Source organism: Mya arenaria, chromosome 5 (assembly GCF_026914265.1).
Source record: "Mya arenaria isolate MELC-2E11 chromosome 5, ASM2691426v1".
Taxonomy (NCBI): domain Eukaryota; kingdom Metazoa; phylum Mollusca; class Bivalvia; order Myida; family Myidae; genus Mya; species Mya arenaria.
The window spans coordinates 45,200,397-45,228,204 of NC_069126.1; the positions used below are offsets into that span (position 1 = coordinate 45,200,397).

At 37.7% G+C, this 27,808-nt stretch overlaps 2 protein-coding genes across 2 annotated transcripts; both read left to right on the forward strand.

Annotated features, from left to right (window-relative positions):
* Positions 1-302: 302 nt before the first annotated feature.
* Positions 303-3,032, forward strand: LOC128234303 (protein shisa-5-like). The gene is made up of 3 exons (XM_052948471.1): positions 303-439; positions 874-1,122; positions 1,389-3,032. The coding sequence occupies exons 1-3, from the start codon at positions 394-396 to the stop codon at positions 1,577-1,579; spliced, it is 486 nt and encodes a 161-aa protein (XP_052804431.1). The 5' UTR covers positions 303-393; the 3' UTR covers positions 1,580-3,032.
* A 13,583-nt stretch (positions 3,033-16,615) lies between these two features.
* Positions 16,616-27,648, forward strand: LOC128234298 (speckle-type POZ protein-like). The gene is made up of 10 exons (XM_052948462.1): positions 16,616-16,775; positions 17,259-17,455; positions 17,687-17,808; positions 18,305-18,456; positions 18,954-19,081; positions 19,708-19,885; positions 20,428-20,483; positions 21,139-21,261; positions 22,226-22,368; positions 22,749-27,648. Exons 2-10 carry the CDS (start codon positions 17,417-17,419, stop codon positions 22,891-22,893), a joined length of 1,086 nt encoding a protein of 361 aa, XP_052804422.1. The 5' UTR covers positions 16,616-16,775; positions 17,259-17,416; the 3' UTR covers positions 22,894-27,648.
* The last annotated feature ends 160 nt before the right edge of the window (positions 27,649-27,808 follow it).

Sequence of the window (27,808 nt, forward strand, 5' to 3'; positions counted from 1 at the left end):
TTGTTTAAATGATTTACTTCCCGATGCTAGAGCTGTATTATTTCATTATATGGTTGTCAATACATCCGCAAACTGCGCTTGATTCGTTGTTCATTCATAAACCATTGCCTTGATTAAAACACATTCTAATCCGCGTTGTCCATTATTTAATTTTTTATTGGAATGAGATTAAAGTATACTTATGTAAGTACATAAGTATACTTTAATCTCATTCCAATAAACTCTCAGGTAGAAATGGGCACTTATCCAGAAATCAATACAATTAAGAATATTTCGTGTGGGTGACCGTACGACCTTGCAGACTAATCTGTATATAGAATAAAACCACCCGTCGATATTTCAAACACTCACAAGTAAATAACTGCTGTTTTACGAGCGTTACAGTGATTCAAAATGGATAAAATCGGATATGTTCTGTTGCCCTTGTTCGCCTTATTCCGTAAGATAATATTGTTATCTCAAACTTATTATTTAAACAATTATATATGCTGTATTCGTAAAAGTTACATTCGTATTAAACGTATTAATAAACGTCTACGTGAAAACATTTCATTTATGTAACGTAATTGTAGGTTTGATAGAAAAATATAATTGTTAAAGAAGCTCGTTATACATCATATTACAGACCCAATTTAATAATTACATAATGTATTACGGTTTCATCCATCTATGATTGAGAGTGGTCTAGTGGTATAGGTGCCCGCCTCTCGCCCGACAGGAAGTGGCTTCAATCCCCATCAGGGGTACTTACTCGTAGCCTCTGAAAAAAGGCTGGTTTCTACCCAGGAAAGGGACTCGAAAGTAGTTCATAGCAACCTTTATCTATAATAAGTATTAATACATTCTTAGTATACCCAAACTGCCTTTGTTCAGGTGAGGTGTACTCGGGCGAGTACTGCTATACCAGCTACTACTACTCTGAATACTGCTCGTACGGCTGTTGTGACAACGACTTTGATTACTACGACCATTGCTGTGCCGCCTACTCCTGGATCTACGGTGTCGTCGTCGTCGGCATACTCATCATCGGCGGAATCGTTCTCGTTATAATAATCGTTATGAAGAAGCAAGCCGGGAAAAGACGAAATGTACGGCCCGTGCATACTGCCACCGTGACCACTGGTAGGTAGTTAATCCTAGCACTGAAAGGAAGTATTAATCATTTTTTATGAAAATATATCCGGGAAATACTGATACATTTTGCTGTTATGTAGAAAAACAAATGTATTAGGTTGCTGGCTCGCAGAATTCACGCGTAATTAATAAATAAGTAAATAAATAACGTTTTTCCCAGTTATGTTCGAATAATATTATTTAATGAAAGCAAAAAAAGATAATTGTTGTACACATTACCGACTAAGGATTCCCGTTGATGGTTTTCCTTTCAGTGCACGCCCCCCAGCCTCCCCCGTACCAGCCGCAAGGTCAGATGCCGCCTTCCTACCAGCAGCCCATGGGCTATCCCCAGCCCGGGGGATACGCACAGCCCGGTGGCTTCCCCCAGCCCGGCCCACAACAGTACCCACCTCCCGCTCCCGCCAATTACGGGCAACAAGATGTTGCCTATCCACCCATGTAACGGATCTAATGAGATTGTGTTCCATGTCCGCATGGTCGACATGATTATACTCAGATGCAAACTAGTGTGTTTTCGCAGATTTCTTCAATTCATTTTTTTCAGGAAAAGGTTCGCTGAATTATGTGTATATTAATATCATGGCCCATATTTGTTAGCACCACGCTTCTGTGACCCATGGCTGTTTGAAGAGCAATAGTGAAACATTTTCCTGCGTACGTTTATAATAGCGCATTTGAATTACTGTACACACTTTTTTCAAGAACAATTATATTTAAGTGAAATGTCTACAAAAAGATACGAATTTCTATAAAGATAATAAAGAGTACTAACACAATGGATTATTAACTGATACTTATGAAATAGTGGTCATTATTAACTGATACTTATGAAATAGTGGTCATTGGTTATTAAACAGTTTGCACAAACGTGAAGTATTTTAACTTTAATTTACATTTGATTTATACATGTGTGTGAACTTATTTTATTAGCGGATTTAAGTTTAAATCTTTTTATATTGAATGTGTAATATAAGACTGTTTAAAAGCCGGATCATTTCCCTGCCCTTTGCCAAAAAACCTACCACCATGTATATGCCATGCATACATGTTTATACAATGTATATGTAACAAGTAAGTGTTGGATATCATTCTGTAAAACTCTTTCTTTTATTTTAAACGTTTTATGTATTTTACCTCTTTTAAACTAGTATGCTTTGAAGTATAAGAAACGTCTTCGAGTTAAGTCGTGTAAAACTAATAACTGATGCTATTTTGAAATGCCACGTGGCGTGTACATATGTGGCAGTAACTAAATACAAGTCTTTCCATAGCATATACTGTATATAATAAAAAACATAATAGAAAACATAAGAATCACCATCCCTGGCCGATATAGCCACCCTACTGTCACCTATGGGCGCCCACACACATTGATAGTTTTAGAACAAGTTCTACCAAATGTTGTAAACATTCAAATATTCTAACACAGTTGCCTTTATACCATGTGAACTGTTCTATATATGTAATTGATAAATGAACTAGAATACCCATGTGATAGTCAGTAGATATTCGATCCCATTTCTAGTTAAATAAGAATTAGCCAATGTGATACTTATATTTCGTTTTCCAAATAATAATAAAGACAAATTAAAACAGCTGTTATACCACTGTCAAGTAATCAGTGTTTTGAGCGGAATGGATCGTTTTGCAGTCTTTAACGTACATAGTTTACTAAGAAGAGGCATTTTGCTGGACAAGATGTCAATACTGAGTGTGTTATGTATTAACATTTAAACGGTTAATCTTATTATATTCGTATACAAACAATCTTTTTTATGCTTAGATTATAAATTATTTATTTGATTTACACTTGTTATGAATTATACGCATATATTTTCCTATGCCGATTCACTACTTAATGTTGTTTATGTCATTAATAAAACCTACAAATATGACCGTTGTTTTGTAAATCAGTTAATTTATTGTGGCGTTAAACTTCTTTTCTCCGGAATTGCCGCTCTCTGACACAAGGACTACACATTGGAATGACCCTGGGCCGCCCGCTCTCCAACAAAGGCACTACACATGAGAATGGCCCTGACCCTTCCGGTCTCCGACATAGGCACTACACATTAGCATGCCCTGGACCGCCCGCTCTCCAACAAAGGCACTACACATGAGAATGGCCCTGACCCTTCCGATCTCCGACATAGGCACTACACATTAGCATGCCCTGGGCCGCCCGCTCTCCAACAAAGGCACTACACATGAGAAAGACCCTGACCCTCCCGGTCTCCGACTTAGGCACTACACATTAGCATGCCCTGGACCGCCCGCTCTCCGAAACAGGCACTACACATGGGAAGCCCCTGGACCGCCCGCTTTCCGACACAGGCACTACACATGGGCGCGGCCCTGGGCCACCCACTCTCTGACACAGGCACCCAACACAGGCACTACACATCGGAATGGCCCTGGGCCGCCCGCTCTCCGACACAGGCACTACACATGGGCATGGCCATGGGCCGCCTGCTCTCCAACACAGGCAGTACACATTGGAATGGCCCTGGGCTGCCCGCTCTCTGACACATACACAACACATTGGAATGGACCTGGGCCGCCCGCTCTCTGACACATACACTACAAAATGGAATGGCCGTGGACCGCCCGCTCTCTGACAAATACACTACAAAATGGAATGGCCGTGTACCGCCCGCTCTCTGACACATACACTACAAAATGGAATGGCCGTGGACCGCCCGCTCTCTGACACATACACTACAAAATGGAATGGCCCTGGACCGCCCGCTCTCTGACACATACACTACACAATGGAATGGCCCTGGACCGCCCGCTCTCTGACACATACACTACAAAATGGAATGGCCCTGGACCGCCCGCTCTCTGACACATACACTACAAAATGGAATGGCCCTGGACCGCCCGCTCTCTGACACATACACTACAAAATGGAATGGCCGTGGACCGCCCGCTCTCTGACAAATACACTACACAATGGAATGGCCCTGGACCGCCCGCTCTCTGACACATACACTACAAAATGGAATGGCCGTGGACCGCCCGCTCTCTGACACATACACTGCAAAATGGAATGACCCTAGACCGCCCGCTCTCTGACACATACACTACAAAATGGAACGGCCCTGGACCGCCCGCTCTCTGACACAGGCACTACACATGGGAATGGCCCTGGGCCGCCCGCTTTCTGACACAGGCACTACTCATTGGAATGGCTCTGGGCCGCCCGCTCTCCAACACAGGCACAATTCATTGGAATTGCCCTCGGCCGCCCGCTTTCCAACGCAGGCACTACTCATTGGAATTGCCCTGGGCCACCTGCTCTCCAACACAGGCACTACTCATTGGAATGACCCTGGAGGCTCGCATTCCAACACAGGCACTACTCATTCGAATGACCCTGGACGCCCGCTCTCCAACACAGGCACTACTCATTGGAATTGCCCTGGGCCACCCGCTCACCAACACAGGCACTACTCATTGGAATGACCCTGGACGCTCGCATTCCAACACAGGCACTACTCATTCGAATGACCCTGGACGCCCGCTCTCCAACACTGGCACTACTCATTGGAATTGCCCTGGGCCACCCGCTCACCAACACAGGCACTACTCATTGGAATGACCCTGGACGCTCGCATTCCAACACAGGCACTACTCATTCGAATGACCCTGGACGCCCGCTCTCCAACACTGGCACTACTCATTGGAATTGCCCTGGGCCACCCGCTCTCCAACACAGGCACTACTCATTGGAATGACCCTGGACGCTCGCATTCCAACACAGGCACTACTCATTCGAATGACCCTGGACGCCCGCTCTCCAACACAGGCACTACTCATTGGAATTGCCCTGGGCCACCCGCTCACCAACACAGGCACTACTCATTGGAATGACCCTGGACGCTCGCATTCCAACACAGGCACTACTCTTTCGAATGACCCTGGACGCCCGCTCTCCAACACAGGCCCTACTCATTGGAATGACCATGGACGCTCGCTCTCCAACACAGGCACTACTCATCGGAATGGCCCTGGACCGCCCGCTTTCTGACACATACACTTCACATGGGAATTGCCCTGGGCCGCCCGCTCTCTGACACATACACTACACATTGGAATGGACCTGAGCCGCCCGCTCTCTGACACATACACTACATAATGGAATGGCACTGGACCGCCCGCTCTCTGACACATACACTACACAATGGAATGACCCTGGACCGCCCGCTTTCTGACACATACACTACAAAATGGAATGGCCCTGGACCGCCCGCTCTCTGACACAGGCACTACACATCGGAATGGCCCTGGGCCGACCGCTCTCTGACACAGGCACTACCCATTGGAATGGCTCTGGGCCGCCCGCTCTCCAACACAGGCACAATTCATTGGAATGGCCCTGGGCCGCCCGCTCTCCAACACAGGCACTACGTATGGGAATGGCCCTGGGCCGCCCGCTCTCTGACACAGGCACTTCTCATTGGAATGGCTCTGGGCCGCCCGCTCCCCAACACAGGCACAATTCATTGGAATGGCCCTGGGCCACCCGCTCTCCAACACAGGCACTACTCATTGGAATGGCTCTGGGCCGCCCGCTCTCTGACACAGGCACTACTCATTGGAATGGCCCTGGACCGCCCGCTCTCCAACACATGCACTACTCATTGGAATGGCTCTGGACCGCCCGCTCTCCGACACAGGCACTACTCATTGGAATGGCCCTGGACCGCCCGCTCTCTGACACAGGCACTACTCATTGGAATGGCCCTGGACCGCCCGCTCTCCAACACAGGCACTACTCATTGGAATGGCCCTGGACCGCCCGCTCTCTGACACAGGCACTACTCATTGGAATGGCCCTGGACCGCCCGCTCTCCAACACAGGCACTACTCATTGGAATGGCCCTGGGCCGCCCGCTCTCCAACACAGGCACTACTCATTGGAATGGCCCTGGACCGCCCGCTCTCCAACACAGGCACTACTCATTGGAATGGCCCTGGACCGCCCGCTCTCCAACACAGGCACTACTCATTGGAATGGCCCTGGACCGCCCGCTCTCCAACACAGGCACTACTCATTGGAATGGCCCTGGGCCGCCCGCTCTCCAACACAGGCACTACTCATTGGAATGGCCCTGGACCGCCCGCTCTCCAACACAGGCACTACTCATTGGAATGGCTCTGGGCCGCCCGCTCTCTGACACAGGCACTACTCATTGGAATGACCCTGGACGCTCGCTCTCCAACACAGGCACTACTCATTGGAATGGCCCTGGACCGCCCGCTCTCTGACACAGGCACTACTCATTGGAATGGCCCTGGACCGCCCGCTCTCTGACACAGGCACTACTTATTGGAATGGCCCTGGACCGCTCGCTCTCCAACACAGGCACTTCACTTGAGAATGCCTCTAGGCCGCCTGCCCTCCGAATTTATATTACTCTAGTATATAATACACATGTATGTTAGAAGAAATTTTCATACCAATCACCTCTTATTAAAAAGAAATCCTCTAAGAGAAGATATGAATACAGATTAGTTATGCTCAGTCGTATCTATCTACTTATGATTAAGTAATATTCGAATACGTTGACCAGCGTTGACCAAATTAAATGAATACCTGAATTAACCAATACACCTCCATAGTAGCACCACCAAATATTGATAAAAGTATTTTGAAATCGAAATTTCATTTTAAACACATTTTATGCGACAAAAGACATTGAAAATGGAGAAATATGGGATATTGTGGCTGTGTTTTATAACATTTATCGGTGGGTTATGTGTAAAAATATACTGGTATATGAACCTTTAATTAAAGATTCTTCAAACCTAAATCTATAAACTATTTAAGGAAATACTGTATATCCGCTTCCATAAAGTACTTTAATTATATAGTTACGAATATTTGTAAGTATAATTATTATTAAAGAATAATTGTTGAAGTTATATCCACACAATAAATTAATAGAGATTATACAAAAATACGAATGATTATTACATACTAAGATTAAGAAAATCAAAGTTAAAGATAATAGTTTCAAAGATATATATATATATTTGAAACTATTATCTTTAATTTTGACTATTTACACTTATATATATATATATATGGAAATGTTATTGAAAAAGCTCGTATCTAGAAAAAAAAGAAATCCTCACATGCTCCACTTGCTCCAATTGCTATGTAATTTCTAAATGTTTATTGTGTATTTTGTTTTTCTCACGGGCCATGTGGCTTATTGTACCTATATTCAAAAAATAAACTAAAAACTATAAAAACATAATTATTCATATTTTATGATTGACGATGTTTGTTTGTTGGTTGAAATACATTTACACACATGGTAGCGAAATAAATTTATACCAGTTGTAATTATAATTTATAGATGCTAAGAGGTATTCATATATAATCCAAATTGCTTGTTAATTGTTTAATTTTGTATAAAACATGCATTAATTCATCTGGAAACAATGTAATTTACTTGTTCACATGAAGCATGTTCTTCTGGTTGTGCTGTAAATAAGTATTCCATCTATGTCCTGAAAGAGAATGATTATCTTTATCTTAAAACATATATTACATATTATATTTTGGATAATATACGATGTTTATCATTATAATCGCTCAAACCCCTTTTTGTTTATTTTATTTTATTTATTTCTTGGTACAAAATTATTATATATGTTTTTATTGAATTCTAAAATTGCAAATGAATTGAGTTCTACTCTGTTTAAGAAACAAATCTAATTTTCCAGAGACAAGAATGCCTTATTGTCGTTTTACGACGCTGAAATATAAACATGCACTCTTGCTCCCAAAGAAGATTTACCGAAATTAATAATGTTGTTTTAATATTCCAAAAAAGGATGAATAAATGTCGAAAACAATGGTTCGTATAAATGATGCTTAGTTTAATTTGAAAGAAATGAGCATAAAACACGGTATTTCCACCTCATGAGACTATAGTGGCCACAGTAAATATTTTATGTTTCACAAATCATTTAATATTTTTGCACTTTCTGCTATAAAATACAGAGTTACAATCTTGTTTTCAGTAATTAATATTTTCCATAAATGTATTATTTAGTAAGTAGTTGAAGATTTATCAGTCTAAGTTGATGTTTGTTTTACATGTGTATGTATTGATTTTGAATAAGAGTGTCACTTAAATGGAGTGTCACTTGACAGCAACAGCCTCCAATCATGAAGCGTTCCTTACAAATCCTTAAATGTTGCAAACGAATATAATATGAATTGAATTTGCTTTCAAAAGAGGCATCCAATTCGTGTAGAGATATAAAATACTTTATAACGATTAAACCTTTTTATTTTATGAATGCTTGTGGGTGTACATTTTTTTTGTGTAAAATATTTCCACGTGTTGATTGCGGCATACATAATAATATAGTTACTTAGATACAAGCTCAGGGGTACCCATGAGTACCAATACAAACAACTGGCGAGTACACGTGGTCGATGGTTAAATGAAATGTACAGGACATGAAAAAACATTAACAGGATGTTGAATATTATTTGCAAGGATTATACCACGTCATAAATGTCATGCATTGATAATTTATTATAATTGCCCGATAACAAATGCCCAACCAGTACCAACCTTGAGTACAATTGCCCAATAACAAATGTCCCAACCAGTACCAACTTGTATTCCAATAACCCAATAAATGTCCCAACCAGTACCAACTTTTATTATAATCGCCCAATAAAAAATGCCCAACCAGTACCAACTTTTATTATAATTACCCGATAACAAATGTCCCAACCAGTACCAACTTTTATTATAATTGCCCGATAACAAATGTCCCAACCAGTACCAACTTGTATTCCAATAACCCAATAAATGTCCCAACCAGTACCAACTTTTATTATAATTGCCCAATAACAAATTTCCCAACCAGTACCAACTTGTATTCCAATAACCCAATAAATGTCCCAACCAGTACCAACTTTTATTATAATTGCCCGATAACAAATGCCCAACCAGTACCAACTTGTATTCCAATTACCGAATAAATGTCCCAACCAGTACCAACTTTTATTATAATTGCCCAATAACAAATTTCCCAACCAGTACCAACCTTTTTAACCATTGCCCCATTACAGATGTCCAAACCAGTACCAACCTTGGCTTTTATGACAGATAACATTGTTTCCATTACTATCAACTCTTTGCCACTGTATAAAAATGTTAAAATATAACAGTCCATACTGTAAATGCACTTGATTTTACATGTTTAGTCTTTAATACAAAGGCAATATATGTGTTCTGGATTTATTTTCAGAGGCTGTGTTATGTAAACAGAGCTGCCGCACAGGCTTTTCCACGTACGAGTACTGTACCTACGGCTGTTGTGATGAGACGTATGACCTCTACGACCACTGTTGTGCAGCGTATTCGTGGATATACGGCGTCGCTGTCGTGGGTTTTGTAGCTATTGTTGTTGTCGTTGCGGTCGTTCTATTCTTCTTTAAGAAGAAGCAAAAGGCAACCCGCAGAAATGTCCATCCTCAAAACACAACTGCGACAGTTTCAGGTACGTTTGCATGAACTAAAACTAGTCACATGCAATCTCATTCTATCCGGTTGTATTTCGTCAGTTAAGGCTTTTGCAGCCAGACGTTTGGCCTTATATAAATAAATCAAAAATAATAAATTAATCCTTATGCAAAGGTAAACAGTCACAGGCGGTGGCCAGCCATTGATCCAGGCGGTATCGGGTCAGCCGTTGATCTGTTGTTCGAGTTAAAATAAACAACTTAACTAAATGCAATATTTATTTTTAGTTGTACAACCTCCCCCATACCAAGCCCAAGGCCAGATGCCACCCGCCCACCAGCAGCCCGGGGGATACTCCACGGGTCCAAATCAGGCTTACCCGCCTCCCCCACCAGTCAACAATGGACAACAAGACGCAGCCTACCCGCCTAAATACTAATAGACAGATTCCGATGTGCTCTGAGTTTCAAATAAACTCTTTACGACGTTGTTTATTTACCAAAAAACACACAACATTTTCACATTTCCAAAGTGCTTTAATTTTGTATCGAACTGGTAGTGCCCATATGTGGTAATATCAATATAATGTCCGTGAAAAATACATAATTATATCAAAACATGTTTTCACCATCACTGACTGATACATCCATCTATGGTATAGCCTGCAGGCAGGCGCATGACGAATTATATTTGCTTTATAGGCTTGTACATCTTATAACTGTTGGAATTGTTTATTGTAATCCAGTGAAATACGGCATGTCTTTGGAACCCACTGGTGTTTCGAAGGAGTTTCTCACATTTTCAAATTATTACCTTTTTTAATCTTGTAATGTAGTATGAAAACAAAATGTAAATGATTAAAAAGTATTGAGGTTCACTACAAGTATGCATGAACAAATTATAGAAAATGGCTTCATCTTGCAGGATAACGGTAGTAACCCAGTGGAAAGAAATCAAATGAGTGTATGTCCGTTATTGTTTGGTGTTTAATCCATCAAAATAAAAAATCGACCAATACTTGTTTTCAGTACAAAGGTTTTTAATATGCTAGTGCACGTATATTCTTGCCATGTGTATATTATAGGGTCATTAGTAGTGCATTTTGAACATGGAGGTTGTATTCGACTCACACAGAAATCATTGCATTTTTAACCATGAGTTTGTATTCGACTCGGGCAGATATCAGTGCGTTTTGAACCAAGAGTTTGTATTCGACTAGCGCAGATATCACTGCGTTTTGAACCAAGAGTTTCTGTTCGACTCGCGCAAATATCACTGCGTTTTGAACCGGGAGTGTGTATTCGACCCGCGCAAATATCACTGCGTTTTGAACCGGGAGGTTGTATTCGACTCGCGCAGATATTAAGTTATGCGATTTGAACCGGGAGGTTGTATTCGACGCGTTTTGACTCTTTGTTGTTGCTTTTTGCAGATTTTAAGTTCACGTTTAAAATCCAGTACATTTGCACGCATACATTTATCTTAATACATTTGTGTTAAATATTTTGATAAAAGCTCGCGAAATGTTATTACTATTTTCTATAGAAAATTTAAATGGAAAAATAAACTACATTAAGAATTCTTGTGGCAAACTTATGTTATACAGTATCGATGTCGATCCGTCAGCGGGTGTTATTAACGTCTTACTTATGAAATATACTGTAAATATTTAGACGAAAAATAATATAATTGACCGGGGCTATAGCATTCTATTGTGTTTAATGAAGGTGAGCCATGTAAAGATGTTCGTGCCCACGCTGACATTAACAGCTTACATTCTTGAAGGGATGGAATAATAAATGTAATTTACAGAAATGGGACTAGTTGGGTTCTAATGCTATAAGCGTGTAGTTCATTACGCTTGTTGTGCGTTCAATTGCATTTCTTGCCTCGAAAATTGCACCATTCATTTCACGCCGCGAGGTTTCCGTTAGTTAAAATTTCAGATTAGGACACGTTATGAAATATATGTATTGATTGAGGTTTCACTTCTAAATTAGGAGTTACTTCTGAAAAGGCAGTGATTAAATGGAACCTTGGGTGTGAATGTCAAACGCCAATTTGCCTTCATTCCGGTCTTTCCAGACTTTTGCCCAAAGGTGTAGAATATGGTTACTCCTCGAAAATTTGCCTTTGAAAAATGCCTTCATCAGTTTTAAGTATTGCACTCATCAGAATATGATTTCTGGTTATTCCCTGTAATTATTATTATTATTATTATTATTATTATCATCATTATAATAATAATAATTATTATTATTATTATTATTATTATTATTATTATTATTATTATTATTATTATTATTATAGCCGGTATAATAACATACACATATATTTTCATGCGATAAAAATACAATTGTAAGCAAATATTTATCTTGTTTTCACCTATATATGTGAACTGTTTCATGTATGATTCAGTATTCGCTGCCGGACATTCAGAGAGTGAACCATCTGTATTTAATTGTTTCGTCACTACATAACTGTGTCTTAGGGGGCATCTTACAAAAGACTTCAATATATGTGGCAGAAAATGGCAAAATAATGAGCTATGGCTGTATTCGGCCTTGGTCGTATTTCACTGTTCACTGTGTAATCAGTTTTATTTTGAACTTGGAAAGATGCTTTACTGTATGAAAGATAATGAAATACTGAAATGATGGTCAAACAGACTAACTAGTATGATAGAGGCATACATTCGAGTAACCCTATCAACAGATAAATGAAAACGGCTGTGTGTGAATGGTCTCATTTATGAGATGAATTAATCGGATTTGCATATTTTGAATCAGTAATGAATAATTGGGATATCATTAAGGTCTAATCAGGAACGGAAGCTAATGTGTCGGAAGGCCGACGCCCCTGGGGACGTCGACGGGAACTTGTCTTACAATGAGGCCTCATTAAGCACTCGTCGGTATGTTTTTGTTCAATTTGGACACCATTATTTGCCACTTTACGGCCCTCAGCCTACGTGCACGTGCATTTTGGTTACATATCATTTGTCAATTTCGTGGACGATTTCCGCCTCTAGCCCACAAATGATAATTGTTCAACACGAACACACCTCACATTGCACTTCACCCCAGTGTGTTTAGTATTCTAGTAAATGTCTTCATGGTAAATAATGATTTTAAGTCAATCTGATTGGTATCCTTCGCAGAAGCCTTAGGCCAGCACAAAAATAACATAATTGAAAATCGGTTGGAAAGGCCAAACATTTTATTTTAGAACACTTAAAATTACTTACCTTTTTAACCTACAAACATAACAAATAAACATATAAAATATCCTTTCATATGTACTCTGGTGATTTAAAATATGTTCAAAACTGATTATATAATTGGCCTTGATACAAGAATAAAAGTACGTGTGTTCGCCCGTCTCTGCCTTTCTATATGATTGCCTAGAAATAATTCCAATCTATAAAGGAAAAGGGAAAGTGAAGACCGATCCTAGCAGTAACAGACCAATATCCCTTAGCCCATGTTTTAGCAAAATCTTTGATATTTTTAACAGACTTAATAACTCAATAAAAAGTAATCACATCGCATTTCCCTGACAACAGCAGCAAGGATTTCGCTAGAAACTTAGTTGTGTTACGAGAGTGTTCAATCTACAGAAATCTACTGTATCTATCAACAAATAGAATAATACTCGTAGGCATGCTCGACCAAAAGGCTGTCTTTGACTCTGTATGATACTTTCTCAAGATGAGCTCATTCGGCTTAGTTGGAGAAGCATCACGAACAATAATGTCTTCATATAGTGACTTAAATACTGTGAAATCATTAATGTTCGTGGGGCATTAATGTTCGTGGTTTTCGTGGGTTGGGTGATCCACGAATTCAAGATCCAACGAAATATAAACCCTTTATTCACTTTTTCAATTGCCTTGTTACGTACATACTCTAGTATATTATTTACAGAGGTCGCAGTATACAGTGTTAAAACCTGTCTCACTGTATAACTTACGATCATTATTCTGTTAATATATTATAACTGCCTTTCACAAATAATGAACCAAATCAATTAAATGTGTTTTATGCAGCAAATGACAGTTATAAGCTGTTAATGAAAATCTCCAAGTTTACGAGATGTGCGTGATGAGTGTCCATACTCGATTTTGTTATATAATGAAATAATTAATCGTTTACTAGTACATTGAAGGTTACTAAGCACCGAACGTGACAATATACACACCTTCTCGGTGTTTTCACAGTTTGCAAAATTCTTAATTGGCATTCAATGGCTTCCCCTATTTGTATTTATGATCAGGGTACATCTTCTTTTATTACCTTTATTCCCAATTAAATCGATAAGTGACATGGGTATATGCACTAATTGGCATGTCGTACCACATTAGCGAGTGTCATAAACCGAGTGACGTAGAAGACGGAAATCACAGGCCAGCGCGTGGATATAATGCAGATGATCTAGGACGATTGCATCTTCGAATTTTTTTTTTCAAAATGAAAATCCACGAATTCAAGTACCCACGAAATTGTTTTTTTTCGGCAAACCACGAAATTTCATGCCCACGAACATTAATGATTTCACAGTAGTTAAAATGTATAGTGAAAATGAACGGCAATTCCTCAAAGAACATTATTATACGTTTCGTTACTATACGTTTTGTTATTATCTATACGTGGATCAAATACTTAAAGATCTTCAAAACAACAACCACACATGGACGGTTGCCCGTACAATCATCAAAGGCCAGCAACCCATCATACACAGACGACATAGCTCTGATAGTGTTGTCACCCCTCAACCTACAGCTAATGGCGGATATATATATACATACTGTCAGTCGTGGAAAATCGATATCAACGTGGACACATCTAAAATCATTGTTCACAGCAATTAACGTGATCATCCAAATGTCGAGAGTTTGTTTGGAAACAATATTATCACACCGACTAAAAGAAACGAGGTGTCAGAAAGCTAAAATGCATTTTACGCAATGACCGACTCCAACATTTTATTGTCCAATGATTTTACTTTAGACCTATATCTGACATGTGCGAGTCCATGCTGGGTCTTATCAAGTTATATTCGTCTGTTATAATCAGAAATGTGTTGTTTTTAAATTTACTTCTTAGTATGTCTTGACTCTAAATGTACTAGTAAAGATGAATTTAAAGACGATAATTGCAGTACGTCCAAGATGAAAATATAACATTAGGTTTTATACCTGACATCTGTGAACTTGTATGTGCTTTTGGATTTCATAACGTTATTATCCATGCTTTAAAACACCCTGAACAAATGCCACCAAGACACCAATGGAAAACTACAGTGAACTGTCTTGTACATTCGAAAGCAACTTTGCTGTGGGCAGATAGAACTATGTCGGACGAAGATATTAGATTTCTCAATGTGTTACACCCAATTGTTTCCAAAGCAACAGTGTATTATATTTTTGACACCCACTATTTCAAACACATCCGAACGTTAATTGCTAGGCTCTTGTGTAAATTCCAATGAACTATCTACAACGATGTTACAACTGCGGAAATGCAAAAGTTGCTAGTGACGTTTTAATTCAATTTCCCCCACCCATTCCATTTGAATGTTTAAGGAAGAATACACTTCTTATAATGTGTTATGCACGCAATATCAACATCTCATTGACTACCCTCGTGTCTACAGTATGATGATCTTCGTCAATGTCATGATGGACAAGTTAAATTAACGGTGTGGCATTGCCCACCACTCATTGCTCATGGCTCATGTATGAAAATGCTCCTTTGGATTAATTACTTGTTTGTAACATGACATGAATGAGCAACAATGCGATATTAACCGATATATTCCAGTGATTAATATCTGGCTTCATACTATGCAGTCTCTACAATATAAATAGTTCGTTTATCTAGGCATACAATCAGGCCAACATTGTTTTTCCTGGAATTATATGGTCAGATTTTCCAGGACATTTTCATTTATTTTTATGTTCAATAGCAGCGGCGGATCCAGGATTTGACGCTACAGGGCCCATTGGGCAACCACTCACTCACGAACCGCAATATAAAGGTTCCGAACCTTTAGACGTGGTATAAGGGTTGAAAGATTTCCCTCAATATAATGTGGAGTCCTTTTTGTTGTCTTAAATGGTACATGCTGATGTAATTTAATCGTATAAGTGGTAATATAGTGACATGAAAAGTCGACATGGAAAGTTTAATTGTACACCCCGACACCGGACCTGCAAGTGATGAAGTTTATAAAATGTGTAAATTTTCTGGCACTAATACGGAAAATTGAACGAATCCTAGAAAAAAGAATGGTAAAGTTTAAGTTTGCTTTGATTGCCAACATAATGGATTTTAAGAAATTCAAGGTTCAAGACGTTGAGCATAGAGAATTGTCATGTATCCAAATATAATACAATCAAAATGACGAATGCGGTTGTTTTTGTTTTGGTGCTTTAAGCAACCGTGTTTATAATGATCCATACAAAAGAGCATCATGAACAACAACGATAACAACAGCAGCGTCTAGCAGAGTCGTTCTAAGCGCTGTCTTTTCTCCAAAAAGCGTCCCGGGTTCGATTCCCGCCGTACGTTAGTTTGGCTGGTGGTCTCCAAGCCGGACATGATAGTGTGCTCCAAGCATCCCAATTAAATTAATTTCAATATCTGCATTTCCTCCTTAAAGGAGATAGCAATATATATGTACAATTTAATGTGCGTCACGTCATGTGAAACTGGTCTAAAGTATATGATTATACAAAATAAACTCGAATGAATATGACAAAATTCACAAAAATATACCAGAATGCATAACCATTTAACAACCATAAATGTAACTAAGAAAATATGCATGTTCTCTTTAAGTATATGGCCAGCCACTTTATATCAAGTAAAACGTGGATCCCGCAGATCTGAATACCGTTTTAATAAATGCCGTTATACCAATAAAGTAACGCGAAAGCCCTGCGGTGCAGTCTCATAAATGTATAGCGCATGCGCATATGGAAATAAATACAATAAATTTTCATCAAAATCGGTCAGATTCTGGTCTCGAAACTTGAACGTTTAACCACGTTTTCACACCCTTTAAAGATTTCACATTTACAAATTCAATGCCAAATGCATTAAAATGCGTTAATTTGCGAGAAGTAAACCGGTAAGTTTCCCGGACTTGAGCTTGTAAGTGCGAAACGAGGGCAAAATAATTGACCCCATTAAATATTGTCTGATTTAGTGTATTTTTGTCAAGATCTGTCATGTATCTTCCTGTTCATCTATTTAGTTCTTTCAATTCCCGAAGGTAGTCCAACTCAAACCTATGTGTTCCAACGAAGGCTTTTGAAAATGAGCATAAACTATGATAAATATTTGTTTACATTTCATAGGACAAAAGAAAGGACTAAATAATTGAGGTCAGTAAGCCAGATACCAAATTGAAGCTCCTGACACCAAAATCACCATTAGAAAAAACTTCTGCTTAATGTTTAAATGCAGAATGGATGGAACCGAAATTGAAGAAATTAACACATCTGGGCAAAATGAATGAGATGGAAAAATTTGAATGTTTAATATTATCACCGGTATTTTGTACGTTGGGGATAAATACAAAGTGAGAGAAAATGTATTTAATTTCTTTCAGCTGGATTTTAAGGGCAAAGACAGTTTTTTTTTCCTGAGAGGGTATAAGTGTTAACCGGCAAGCTGTCGTCAGAAGCAGTAGAACGCGAGTCCTCCTCGACATCGCTGGATCACGGCCGTCTGTCCGTGTCCCGCGTGTCGACCCCGCCTCCTCCAGATATGTCATGTCCTGTTGCAGAGAACTGGTGCTACACACAGGTAGTTATGCATGTATATACCAGGTTCAAAATTAGTACATGTCTGTAAGCCTTGTACTGACAATATGCACTGATATGTTTTAAAGGCTTGTGATACTAATTGTTTCTGGGCATTCTGCACAGTTAATATTTGATTACATAATAAAACAACAGGATAAAACAGTAAGTGTAATTTTACTTCCATATGATTTATTATTCAATGCTTTTAATTAAAACATGTTTGTGTTTTTAGGTAAAGGTTGTCAAGTTCTCGTATATATGGACGATCAACAACTTCAGTTTCTGTCGGGAGGAAATGGGGGAGGTCCTGAAAAGTTCAACATTTTCTGCAGGTGCAAATGACAAATTAAAATGGTAAGACCAATGTTATTTATAAATTATAATGCATTGATTATTGAGACATATTTCATGCACCCATTATAAGTTAATGCTTATTATTTATTACAACTTTTTCAAATACTTAACCATTTGAATGTCCCCAACTCAAGACAAAAACCATTTGAATGTCCCTAACTCAAGACAAAGTTATACTTCTTCGTAATAGTATTACTAGGATCATATTGACATAGCTTTTCAATGTTATATATCCCCATGTTTTCATGTTTGAATGACCTGAGTGTTATAAAATAGTTTGTATTGTATTGATTATTAAAGATCATCTCATAAGGTAGAAATGCTGTGTTTTCTGCACCTTTCTTTAAATGAAACTCAGTATCCTTCATAAGAACCATTGTATTTCACATCAATTCATCCTTTTTGGTATATTTTAAACAATTGAATTACGTGACTTGTGGTTATTCTTATTTGAGAGTAAGAGTGCATCTTTAAATAATTTCATTTTATTATTCAGGTGCTTGCGGGTAAACCCGAAGGGTTTGGATGAGGAGAGTAAAGATTACTTGTCTCTCTACCTTCTACTAGTCTCCTGTAACAAAAGTGAAGTCCGTGCAAAGTTCAAATTTTCCATCCTCAATGCAAAACGGGAAGAAACCAAAGCAATGGGTATGGAACTAGAATGCAATTATGTTGCAATTATTATATAAATGCTGCTCTGTAGTGTTAATTTGTGTTCATTGACTCGTTGGTCATTTTATAAGTGAAACACTCTTATTTATAATAAAAAGTGAATCAATCTGTTAATGTCAAACTAAATAGCCATAACTACATTGCTGCTGAACATTTTTATTTTTCTCAGTTCCAAAATATTTTACTTTATACTTATCACATTTTGATCTCACTCGATCATTTCTCACTCATTTATGAACTCTGTCTGTTTTTGAAGAAAAAAGGTTGATGTATTGTAAAAGAAATTGTGTCAACCTCATATTGCAAAACCTTAAATGTGACTGAAACAAGCGTTTACAACCACTTGCTGTTCTTGTTTTTTTCCATCTATTGTGTAGCACTAAATTGTTTCTAATGTGTATGACATATCTGTCTCCATTTTCCTGCCTTCTTGTTTAGTGCATGTGTTTTAATTTTGTTTGTTATGTGTTCAGAATCACAGCGAGCGTATAGATTTGTCCAGGGAAAGGACTGGGGTTTTAAGAAGTTTATTAGAAGAGATTTCCTCATGGATGATGTGAATGGACTCCTTCCAGATGACAAACTCACCATCTTCTGTGAGGTATTCACTATTGACTGCATTTTCATTTTCTTCATTTTTCTCTAACGAATGGCCAGCTTTGATGGTACATGTAGCATAATAACTATTTGTCAAATGTTAAGTGCTCAATTACTAGTCTACATTTATAATTGCAATTTAAAGACTTGTTGTTAAAGTACAGCTTAACAGTATGGTTACAATATATTGCTCTGACAGTTATATTAGATTGTCTATTTTTATACTGGACAAATTATAGTTTCACAATGGCATAAAGGCGGTTTGGTGGTGCCAAGTATGTTGTCCGATCAATAACTTTAGAAGCCAACATTCAGTCATCAACAAATTTGATCAGTATTTAAATGGGTATGTCTCTGATAGGTTTGATAACCAGCCATATCACCCCAGTCACACGAGAGTTATTGCCCTTAAATTTTAGAAATAGCCCATAAACGGTCTTGTCCGATCAATTATTTAAGAGGCATTTATCCAATCATAGCCATATTTGGTCAGATAACATATTCAACATAGTTCAATGGTTAACACAGCACTTAAACAGTAAACACTATTAAACATGACTCATTTAAGCCACAGTTGATATTGTGTTTAATGTTCTGTATATATATCCAATTGTTGTGATGCATTCCTAGGTGAGTGTGGTAGGAGACACAGTGAATGTGTCCGGCCAGTCCAACTGTACGCCGGTCAAGGTTCCAGAGTGTCGTCTTAGCGACGATATGGGCAGTCTACACGAGCGAGCACTGTTTAGTGACGTCACGTTATGTGTAGGAGGCCGTGAATTTCTGGCACATAAAGCTATACTTGCTGGTATGTTCTTCTTCAATTTAGGTCACATTGTGTGGTTAGAACCAGTTATGTATATCTAAGAGTTAAAAAAATGGAAATTCTTTTTTAAATTTACTATTGTGACAATAGTGAGATACCTCATATCTTGAAGTATTTAAATCAAACAAATGATTAGAATTGATGATTGGAATATGTATTTATGATGAAAATATGGGCAGCAATTATTAATTCCGCACTTATTTTTATTAGTCTATGACGGAATCAATTTTATACCCTACACACTTCTCCACTCCAGGGATGGCATTCAGACAACAACATTTGCAATTTGTCTATATCCCCAGGTTGTGCTTGCATTCCCTCTGAGGAGGCAAAATATTGATGGATACACTTATATCATTTTTGGACCAATAGAACTTGATTATTACTGATATAGCCTAGGTAGTTGACTAATCCTGATTTCTTATTTCCAACTGCGAGTTCTTATAATTTTTGGACCAATAGAACTTGATTATTACTGATATAGCCTAGGTAGTTGACTAATCCTGATTTCTTATTTCCAACAGCACGTTCAATGGTGTTCAATGCGATGTTTGCACATGAAATGGAAGAGAAAAAACAGGTAACATTATAGACTTATTCCTAGATCATAAGTAAGGGAAGGGTGAGAGAGGATCTATAATATTGTGAATGAGCTTTATAAGTCTTAAGTCTAAAATACTTAATAAATATTCATTGGAATGGCATGCAGGTTGGGATGAATTACTTTTTCAAACACATCTGATTGGCAGGAAGTGTTTAATTATGTAAACAATATGGATTGTGTTGTTTGTAAATAAGTTACTTATTTATGATTGTATTAAAATCTTTTTTTTTGAATTGATGCTGAATTTGACTATATATTGAAACCAAGTCCACATGCATTTGTTTGACTTGGGTTATCATGAAACTAGTATATCTCACCATTGGTTTAGCAGTTACAAATATTTATACCTAGGTGGTTTGGTCATGTCAATTGATTTCATATAGGAAATTCTCCTCTTAGAGTGCACCAAAATGTGCCATTTGGCAGTGGAAATGGAAAATAAATCTACATGTGGAAGGGGGTCAACCCCTCCTGCACCTACCCCCTGCAACAGCTTGTGTATGAATTATTTTCTTGAAAAGGCCCTGGTATCAAGTTCAACATATTACTTTACACTGTGACAGATGACGACCTATCAGCTCTGCCTTGTATTGATTTGTTAAAAACTGTTCAATTGACTCCTTTTATTTAGAACCGAGTGGACATTGAGGATGTTGAACATGAAGTGATGCGGGAAATGTTGCGCTTCATATACACGGGCAAGGCCCCCAACCTGGACAGAATGGCAGACGATCTACTGGCAGCAGCCGACAAGGTAGACCGTTGTTAACACTGAACGCTTCTGTCCTAAGATCATTGTTTGTGTTACAAGAAAGTAAATACAGTAAAAGCCATGATTTTGTTCAAACAATTCTTGTTCTTATGGAACTGAAATGTCAAACACAGGTTGGTTTTGTTTGAAAACTACTGTACTGTGCACCATTCATTATATGTGCTTAAAGAATGCTTCTTTATTAATACCGCAACGTCTTTCCATCTCTGTGTACCAACATCTTAGATTTGGGGGTGATATTGGGTAAGGGTCTTGGACTGTAAATGTTGGTACATCCGTTTTTCTTTCTGTCATGCACAAAGGGATTTTAAAATGAATTGTGTTTACATTAAGGTGATTTGTCCGGTGCAAGACTCATGAACCCACCTCAAAGTTCAAGGTCACACTAAGAGTTGAATCATTTTTGAATGCTGCATGTATGTATATTGAAAAAAAGTTTAGTTGGTCATGTTTTGGCTGTAAGTTTGTCACACACTAAGGGATTTTGAAATTACTGGACACATGCTTTCGGTACATAAAGACAAAGTGTCTCGTACAGGACCAACATCACACCTATTACTTTATCACTCCTGACCACGTGAGTTTTACCATCATGATGTCTGGCATATGCTTAAAGTATAGTGCTAGGTCTTCCTGAATGTTGGAATGTTAGCATATTAGTAAATGCATTATCTATTTAACTGGATGGCACCTTAAAGGCATTTGTCACTTACTGTGACAGCTCTTGTGTTTGTAAAAGATAAGTATTGCAAGTGTATCTGTTCATTAAGGCATCAATTTAGATGTTATGGCTGTTATTGATACAGTATGGTTATACAATTGAAAAAACAATAAAAGAACCTTGATTTTTATGTAAACACAAGAGATCACACTTTCTTTGGTTTCATGTATTTTACTATAAAGATTTCATACTGCCTCCAAATATATTGATTGGTATTTATTTCAGTACGCCCTTGACCGCCTCAAGGTCATGTGTGAGGAAGCCCTGTGTTCCAACCTCACCGTGGATAATGTGTGCGAAATTCTTGTGCTGGCAGACCTACACAGCGCCGACCAACTCAAAACACACGCCATAGATTACATCAACAGGTGTGTAGGCCAGGAATACATGAATTTGTAGTTAAGCTGTTCCTTGAATGTGGAATTCTATTGAAACCAAGCTCCTTATTGATACTTTTTACTTATACCACTTCTCTGGTTTTGACCTACAAAGCAGATTGTCATTTTGTGTTCAAGTTTCAACCTTTCATCACTACCATCTAGGCTATTCAAGTATTAGTAGAAAAATTTCCATTACAATTTCTAGTGGATTGGCCAACATATCCAACTTTTACTGGTTAGATTTTGTGTTGTCAGTATGAATCCACTCAATTCAGTAAATCAGTCTTGTTTGGAAAATCAGCGTTTTCTGTAAAGCTATGTTCTTTTTTTCAAAATGTTTCAATTATTGCATCAATTTCTCATTCCAGTCATGCAACAGACGTGATGGAGACTCAAGGCTGGAAGACGTTAATCATGTCCCACCCCCACCTCATAGCTGACGCCTTCCGAGCCATGGCCAGTCAGCAATCCCCACCCCTCGGGCCCCCACGGAAAAGGATCAAGCAGTCCTAGTGTCCCTACCCCCTTCCTGCCACACCCCCCTTGACTTTGTGATATAGACCAGTGACACATGCCCAACTGTCCTGACTCCATACACTGCCGCCCTCTGTCATTTATGGCGTTGCAAAAAAGCTTTGTGCTGTTCTTGCACTGGATTAGTTCAGTCATTGGTACCGGGTATGCACTGTTTAGAGACAAACATCAGTTTGTCACTGTACGGTGACCATTTCAGGCATACAACACAGCTTTTGTACAATTGGTGCACTTTAAGTCAGTTGTTTAAGTTATATGAATGGTATGCTTGTTCTGTTATCTTTGGCTTTATGCTCTTTACAAAACAGTTCTGTTCAAGCAGTGGTACTGAGTCTGTTCTAGTAGTTATATCATTTGTTTGCACATTTTGAAGAACATTGACTGATGCCAAGCCAACATTAACATGCAGGTGGTTATGTCATGTTTTGGTGACCATAGACTTATTTTTGTCGTGTTTTGACCAGTGATGATATTTAAATCATGTTATGGTAGCAAGATTATGCTATACTAGTATACATGACAATGACATGTCAAGGTAGCCTACCGAGGCATGTACATTTTTGTAGCAGCGGGTCTGTTGACAATATGGCAGTACAGTGTTAACCAATACCCGTCGGAGATGGACAGCAATTCCCCCTCAATCATGCTACTTCCCCTTGAGGACATTCAAGCATTTTCTCTTGGAGACTCCTTTTTAAAGTGTTTCAGTTTCAGTTCCTAACAAAGACTTGACACCGTGAAGGATTACAAAAGTTTGATTACGACATCCTTACTATCACAAATGTGAACAGGTTATCTGATGCATGTTACGTGACGATTTGTTGTTTGTGATTTATTGATCAAGATTAATGTATACAATATATTTTTATCCTTGTAGATGAATGGATATCCTTTATTTCCAATTAACTGAAAAACATCTTTACGATTTGGAGATTTTTTCTTGATATGCAACAATTGAATAGGGAGACCTAAACCAACTAAATAGTAACTTAGATTTCTTTTTACCCACAATGCAAGCTTTAATAAAAGATTCATTAAGTATAGGCATGTATTAATGTTGAATATGCATTTTGCTAAAAGAATGCTTCAATAGGCAGGGGCTCTTAAGTTCAGTATTAGTTGAAAGCTTTTTCACTTCAGACTGTTGTACAGTTGTAAAGATTGTGTTTGCTCCGACATTTGCTTTAAAAACTGTCCAAAAAACCTGGACATGAGTACACATTACTTTGGAAACCATCTCCTAGCCCCTTTACCCTGCATATATTCCTTAGACCCCTGGCCCGAATTTCTCCAAGCTTATCAGGCTTAAGCAGCTTATTTCAGTTAGCCAAAAGATGTCCTTAAAATTGATTTTGATAAATGAAAAATGGTTAATTGGAATTATCTTTAGTTCTAAAAAATCTTAAAGAAGTAAATATAACACAAATTATTGAAGAACAAAAGTAGTGAGCTTAGCTTTATCCTGTTTTAAGATTTCAGAACTTTGGAGAAATTGGAGACTGGCTATTTTTCAGGATTGACAATTATCAGCTGTTCTTTTGGTTATAACTTTAATCCTAACCAGAAAAGCAGAACATATAAAAGAATTAACTTCGATAATGTCTTGTAAGAAATGAATCTTCACATTGATGGCTGTGTTATAGTGCTTCTATTGTAAAGTGTGATTAGTTGTAGAAATGATAATGAGTAATCAACTTTGACTGGGAAAACATATTCCATATTTGTACCGTACTATTGAAGGTTACCAGCAGGAATGTAGAATGTCATTATAATGTACAAGTACAAGACCATGTCAAGCTCAAGTGGGTTTTAAAGTTTACTCTTTTGCGCAGCTGAGCACAAAGTGCTCATAGTGAGCTTATGTAATCTTCCAATGTCCATCGTCTGTTGTCCGGCGTCCAGCATAAATATTTTAAAACCTAAAACATTTTCCCATGACCCATACCCATGATATTTGGTATGCAATCTCAGGTAGTGGTCCTCAACCAGTTTGTTCATAATATGTCCCTGTGGGGCAGGGGTAATAAGTTTTCGTTATACTTATATAGCTAACTTTTGAAGATCTTCTTCTATGAAACTGCATTACCCAGACCCTTTGATATTTGGTATGTAGCCTCATGTAGTTGCCTTTTACCAAAATTGTTCAAATAATGCTCCTACGGTCAAAGATGGCCACGTCCTGTGGGTCCCAGGATTTCTATATATAAGTCCCTTGATATTTGGTATGCAGTCTGATATAGTGGTCCTTTACAATAATTGTTCAAATGTTGTCACTTAGGTAAAAAATAACCACACCCAAGGGGTCCCAGAATGAGTCCACGCAGAGTTGAAATACATACTCCAGAGTACAAGAGTTTGAAACACACCCGCAATATTGTTTGATTTACAAAACATTTTTATGTAAGAATGTGGAATAGTTTTTATTGCGGTTTCAGAGGAGATGCTATAATTGATATACTATGTAAGACAGGTATAAGATAACAAGAAACATGAGCTCAATGACGTACGATCTACAGTCCTGCGGGCAACCTTCAATATAATTGTAATGTTAACATGTTCTATGAGGTTTATAATATTGATGGGGGTTTTCTACAGACATGTATAGTTGTGTTATGTATTTCCACTGTTGTCATTGGTTTGTTTAAGTGTAAAAAGCTTATTGTTGATAATGTAAATGTTTTAAGTGGTGTTTATTTGTCCAATAAGGTTTATTTTTCCGTTTGTTTCCTGGTGGTATGACTTTCCTCATATTAATGTTACAGTAACATTTATGCGCGATACTGTTATGTTACTGTTATGTTACCGGTAGACTGTAACATTGATAAAAATCTGCCCTTGTCCAACAGCAAAAACCTTGTAAAACGTTTTACCAGTTGATTTATTTAGAGTCTGGCTAGTACCGGTATGTATGTTGGTACTAATCATAAGACTGTTGAAATTCAGGCTAGTGCTGAATGTCTGTACAGCACCAGTACCTTAGTGAATTATATCTATGATGTCAAGTGAACATTGTCTCTGATGGACTACACCTGTACCTCAGTGAACATTGTCTCTGATGGACTACACCTGTACCTCAGTGAACATTGTCTCTGATGGACTACACCTGTACCTCAGTGAACATTGTCTTTGATTGTGAAACCTCGTAACGATCAGAAGGCTATAAATATTTTAATTGGTGAAAGGAGTATAAATGATGATTGAAATGTTGTGCACATGTATTATGATTTATAAGGCACTTGCTATGGTTCTTGGTCATCTATGTCTTGATGAGCACCAGGCCTCTATTTTTCAAACAAGCTTAACTATTCAATATCCGGATCAAGCTAAGCTAACTATTTTTGTTTTGGTAGGTTTGGGTAATGTTTACATCTTAAGTTGACTTTAAAAGAAAATAATCCCTATGATAATAATGATGAACTAATTTTAATTTAATTAAAGTAAGATTTAGTAAGAAAATTGGCTTGATGAAATAAACTACCTAATCTTGTTAGCCTTGAAAACATTCGAGAAATTGAGGCCTGTATATTGTATGTAAGATTTAATTAAAAAACAAAACAGAAAAAATATTTTTCTGAAATGTTTGAAGTAAATCTATGAGTGCTTTTTTTTTTGAAAAATGAAGTGGTGTTAAGAAAAATGAGCTCTTAATTAGTGGAGACTTGAACAATAAAGTCAATTGTATGTCACTCTAGACATAACTTAGTGTACGGAATTATCTGTGAGTGTGCAATTTAGATAAAATACATGTATACAACATTTATATTTATTGACGAATGTGTATGTCTGTTTATCCAAATGGGGCTTAGTTGACATTGTTATGTTTGCCTGATTCCATCTAGTTGGTGCCCTTTATGAAGTTAATTAGTTTATGTGTAGTAGTTTCGTTTAGTTTCGTTATGTAAATATTAGTAAAAAAGAGACCAGATTTAATTTTTAATGACATTTTTAATTGGCATTATCTTGCACAACAACGTATAAACGTTACATAGATAGTATGGTTTCTGCTGATCAATAATTGTTCTCCAAATAGGGTATTACCAGGGGCATTTATTAAAATTTGCATCTGAATTAAACTTATTAAACTATTTCAGCTATCCTTGAAAAAAATTTCAGCTATCCTTGAAAAAAAAGTGTTTGTTTGATTTAGGTCATGTAGCAATTGCTTTGTTGAATGTATATTAGCCCTGTAATTGAGAGATAATTCATTTGTATAATTACATTAATTATATATAAATGTTTCATTCCAATTTCGGTAAAATTCGAGACAGGTATAGAATTGTTGGAATATTGTTATCAAAATAGCTTTTTGGATGTTGATCGAATCTCAAAATGTTAAAACAAAGTTCATTTCTCTGACAGATGTTAATTTCTATCGTCCCAGAAACACTTGACATGTAATTAACTGTAAATCCTTTCATTTTATGTTTGTATGTAATAAGACATTCATTATTCTTTCATTGTAGATGTTGATCGTACATTACAGTCATTTATAGATCATACTAGTACATTGCAACTTGATTGATTCTATAGTTTAAGGTATTCAGCCCTTTCATAAAAGGTTCACTGATTGTGGGTGAGAACTTGAAGTTGTTTTTCATTTCCTGCCTTGATTTTCCAACCACCAGCGATCAAACTTTGTTAATTGTTGTGTACATCTTCATTATTTATAGTATGTACACTTTTTGAATATTTTGTGTTCTGTTAAAATTTATTGAATAAACTTCATCAATGTAATGTTTTTCTTTTCTGTTTTCAACACTAAAACTATTAGCCAGTTTTTTTTTTTTAAATAACAGAATGCTAACAATTTAAACTATCCAATATATAGAAATGAGTGAACTTAATCGTGCAAGTCTGAGCTACGAATTATTCATAAACGTTAATATTTATGATA

What these genes read in the sequence shown, in the direction of transcription:
- LOC128234303 (XM_052948471.1), top strand. Translation starts at nt 394, where the DNA reads ATGGATAAAATCGGATATGTTCTGTTGCCCTTGTTCGCCTTATTCC. An exon ending in GCCCTTGTTCGCCTTATTCC is followed by an intron (nt 440 to 873) that starts GTAAGATAATAT and finishes GCCTTTGTTCAG; the next exon opens with GTGAGGTGTACTCGGGCGAG. An exon ending in TACTGCCACCGTGACCACTG is followed by an intron (nt 1,123 to 1,388) that starts GTAGGTAGTTAA and finishes TTTTCCTTTCAG; the next exon opens with TGCACGCCCCCCAGCCTCCC.
- LOC128234298 (XM_052948462.1), top strand. Translation starts at nt 17,417, where the DNA reads ATGTCATGTCCTGTTGCAGAGAACTGGTGCTACACACAG. An exon ending in ACATAAAGCTATACTTGCTG is followed by an intron (nt 19,886 to 20,427) that starts GTATGTTCTTCT and finishes TATTTCCAACAG; the next exon opens with CACGTTCAATGGTGTTCAAT. An exon ending in TACTGGCAGCAGCCGACAAG is followed by an intron (nt 21,262 to 22,225) that starts GTAGACCGTTGT and finishes TATTTATTTCAG; the next exon opens with TACGCCCTTGACCGCCTCAA.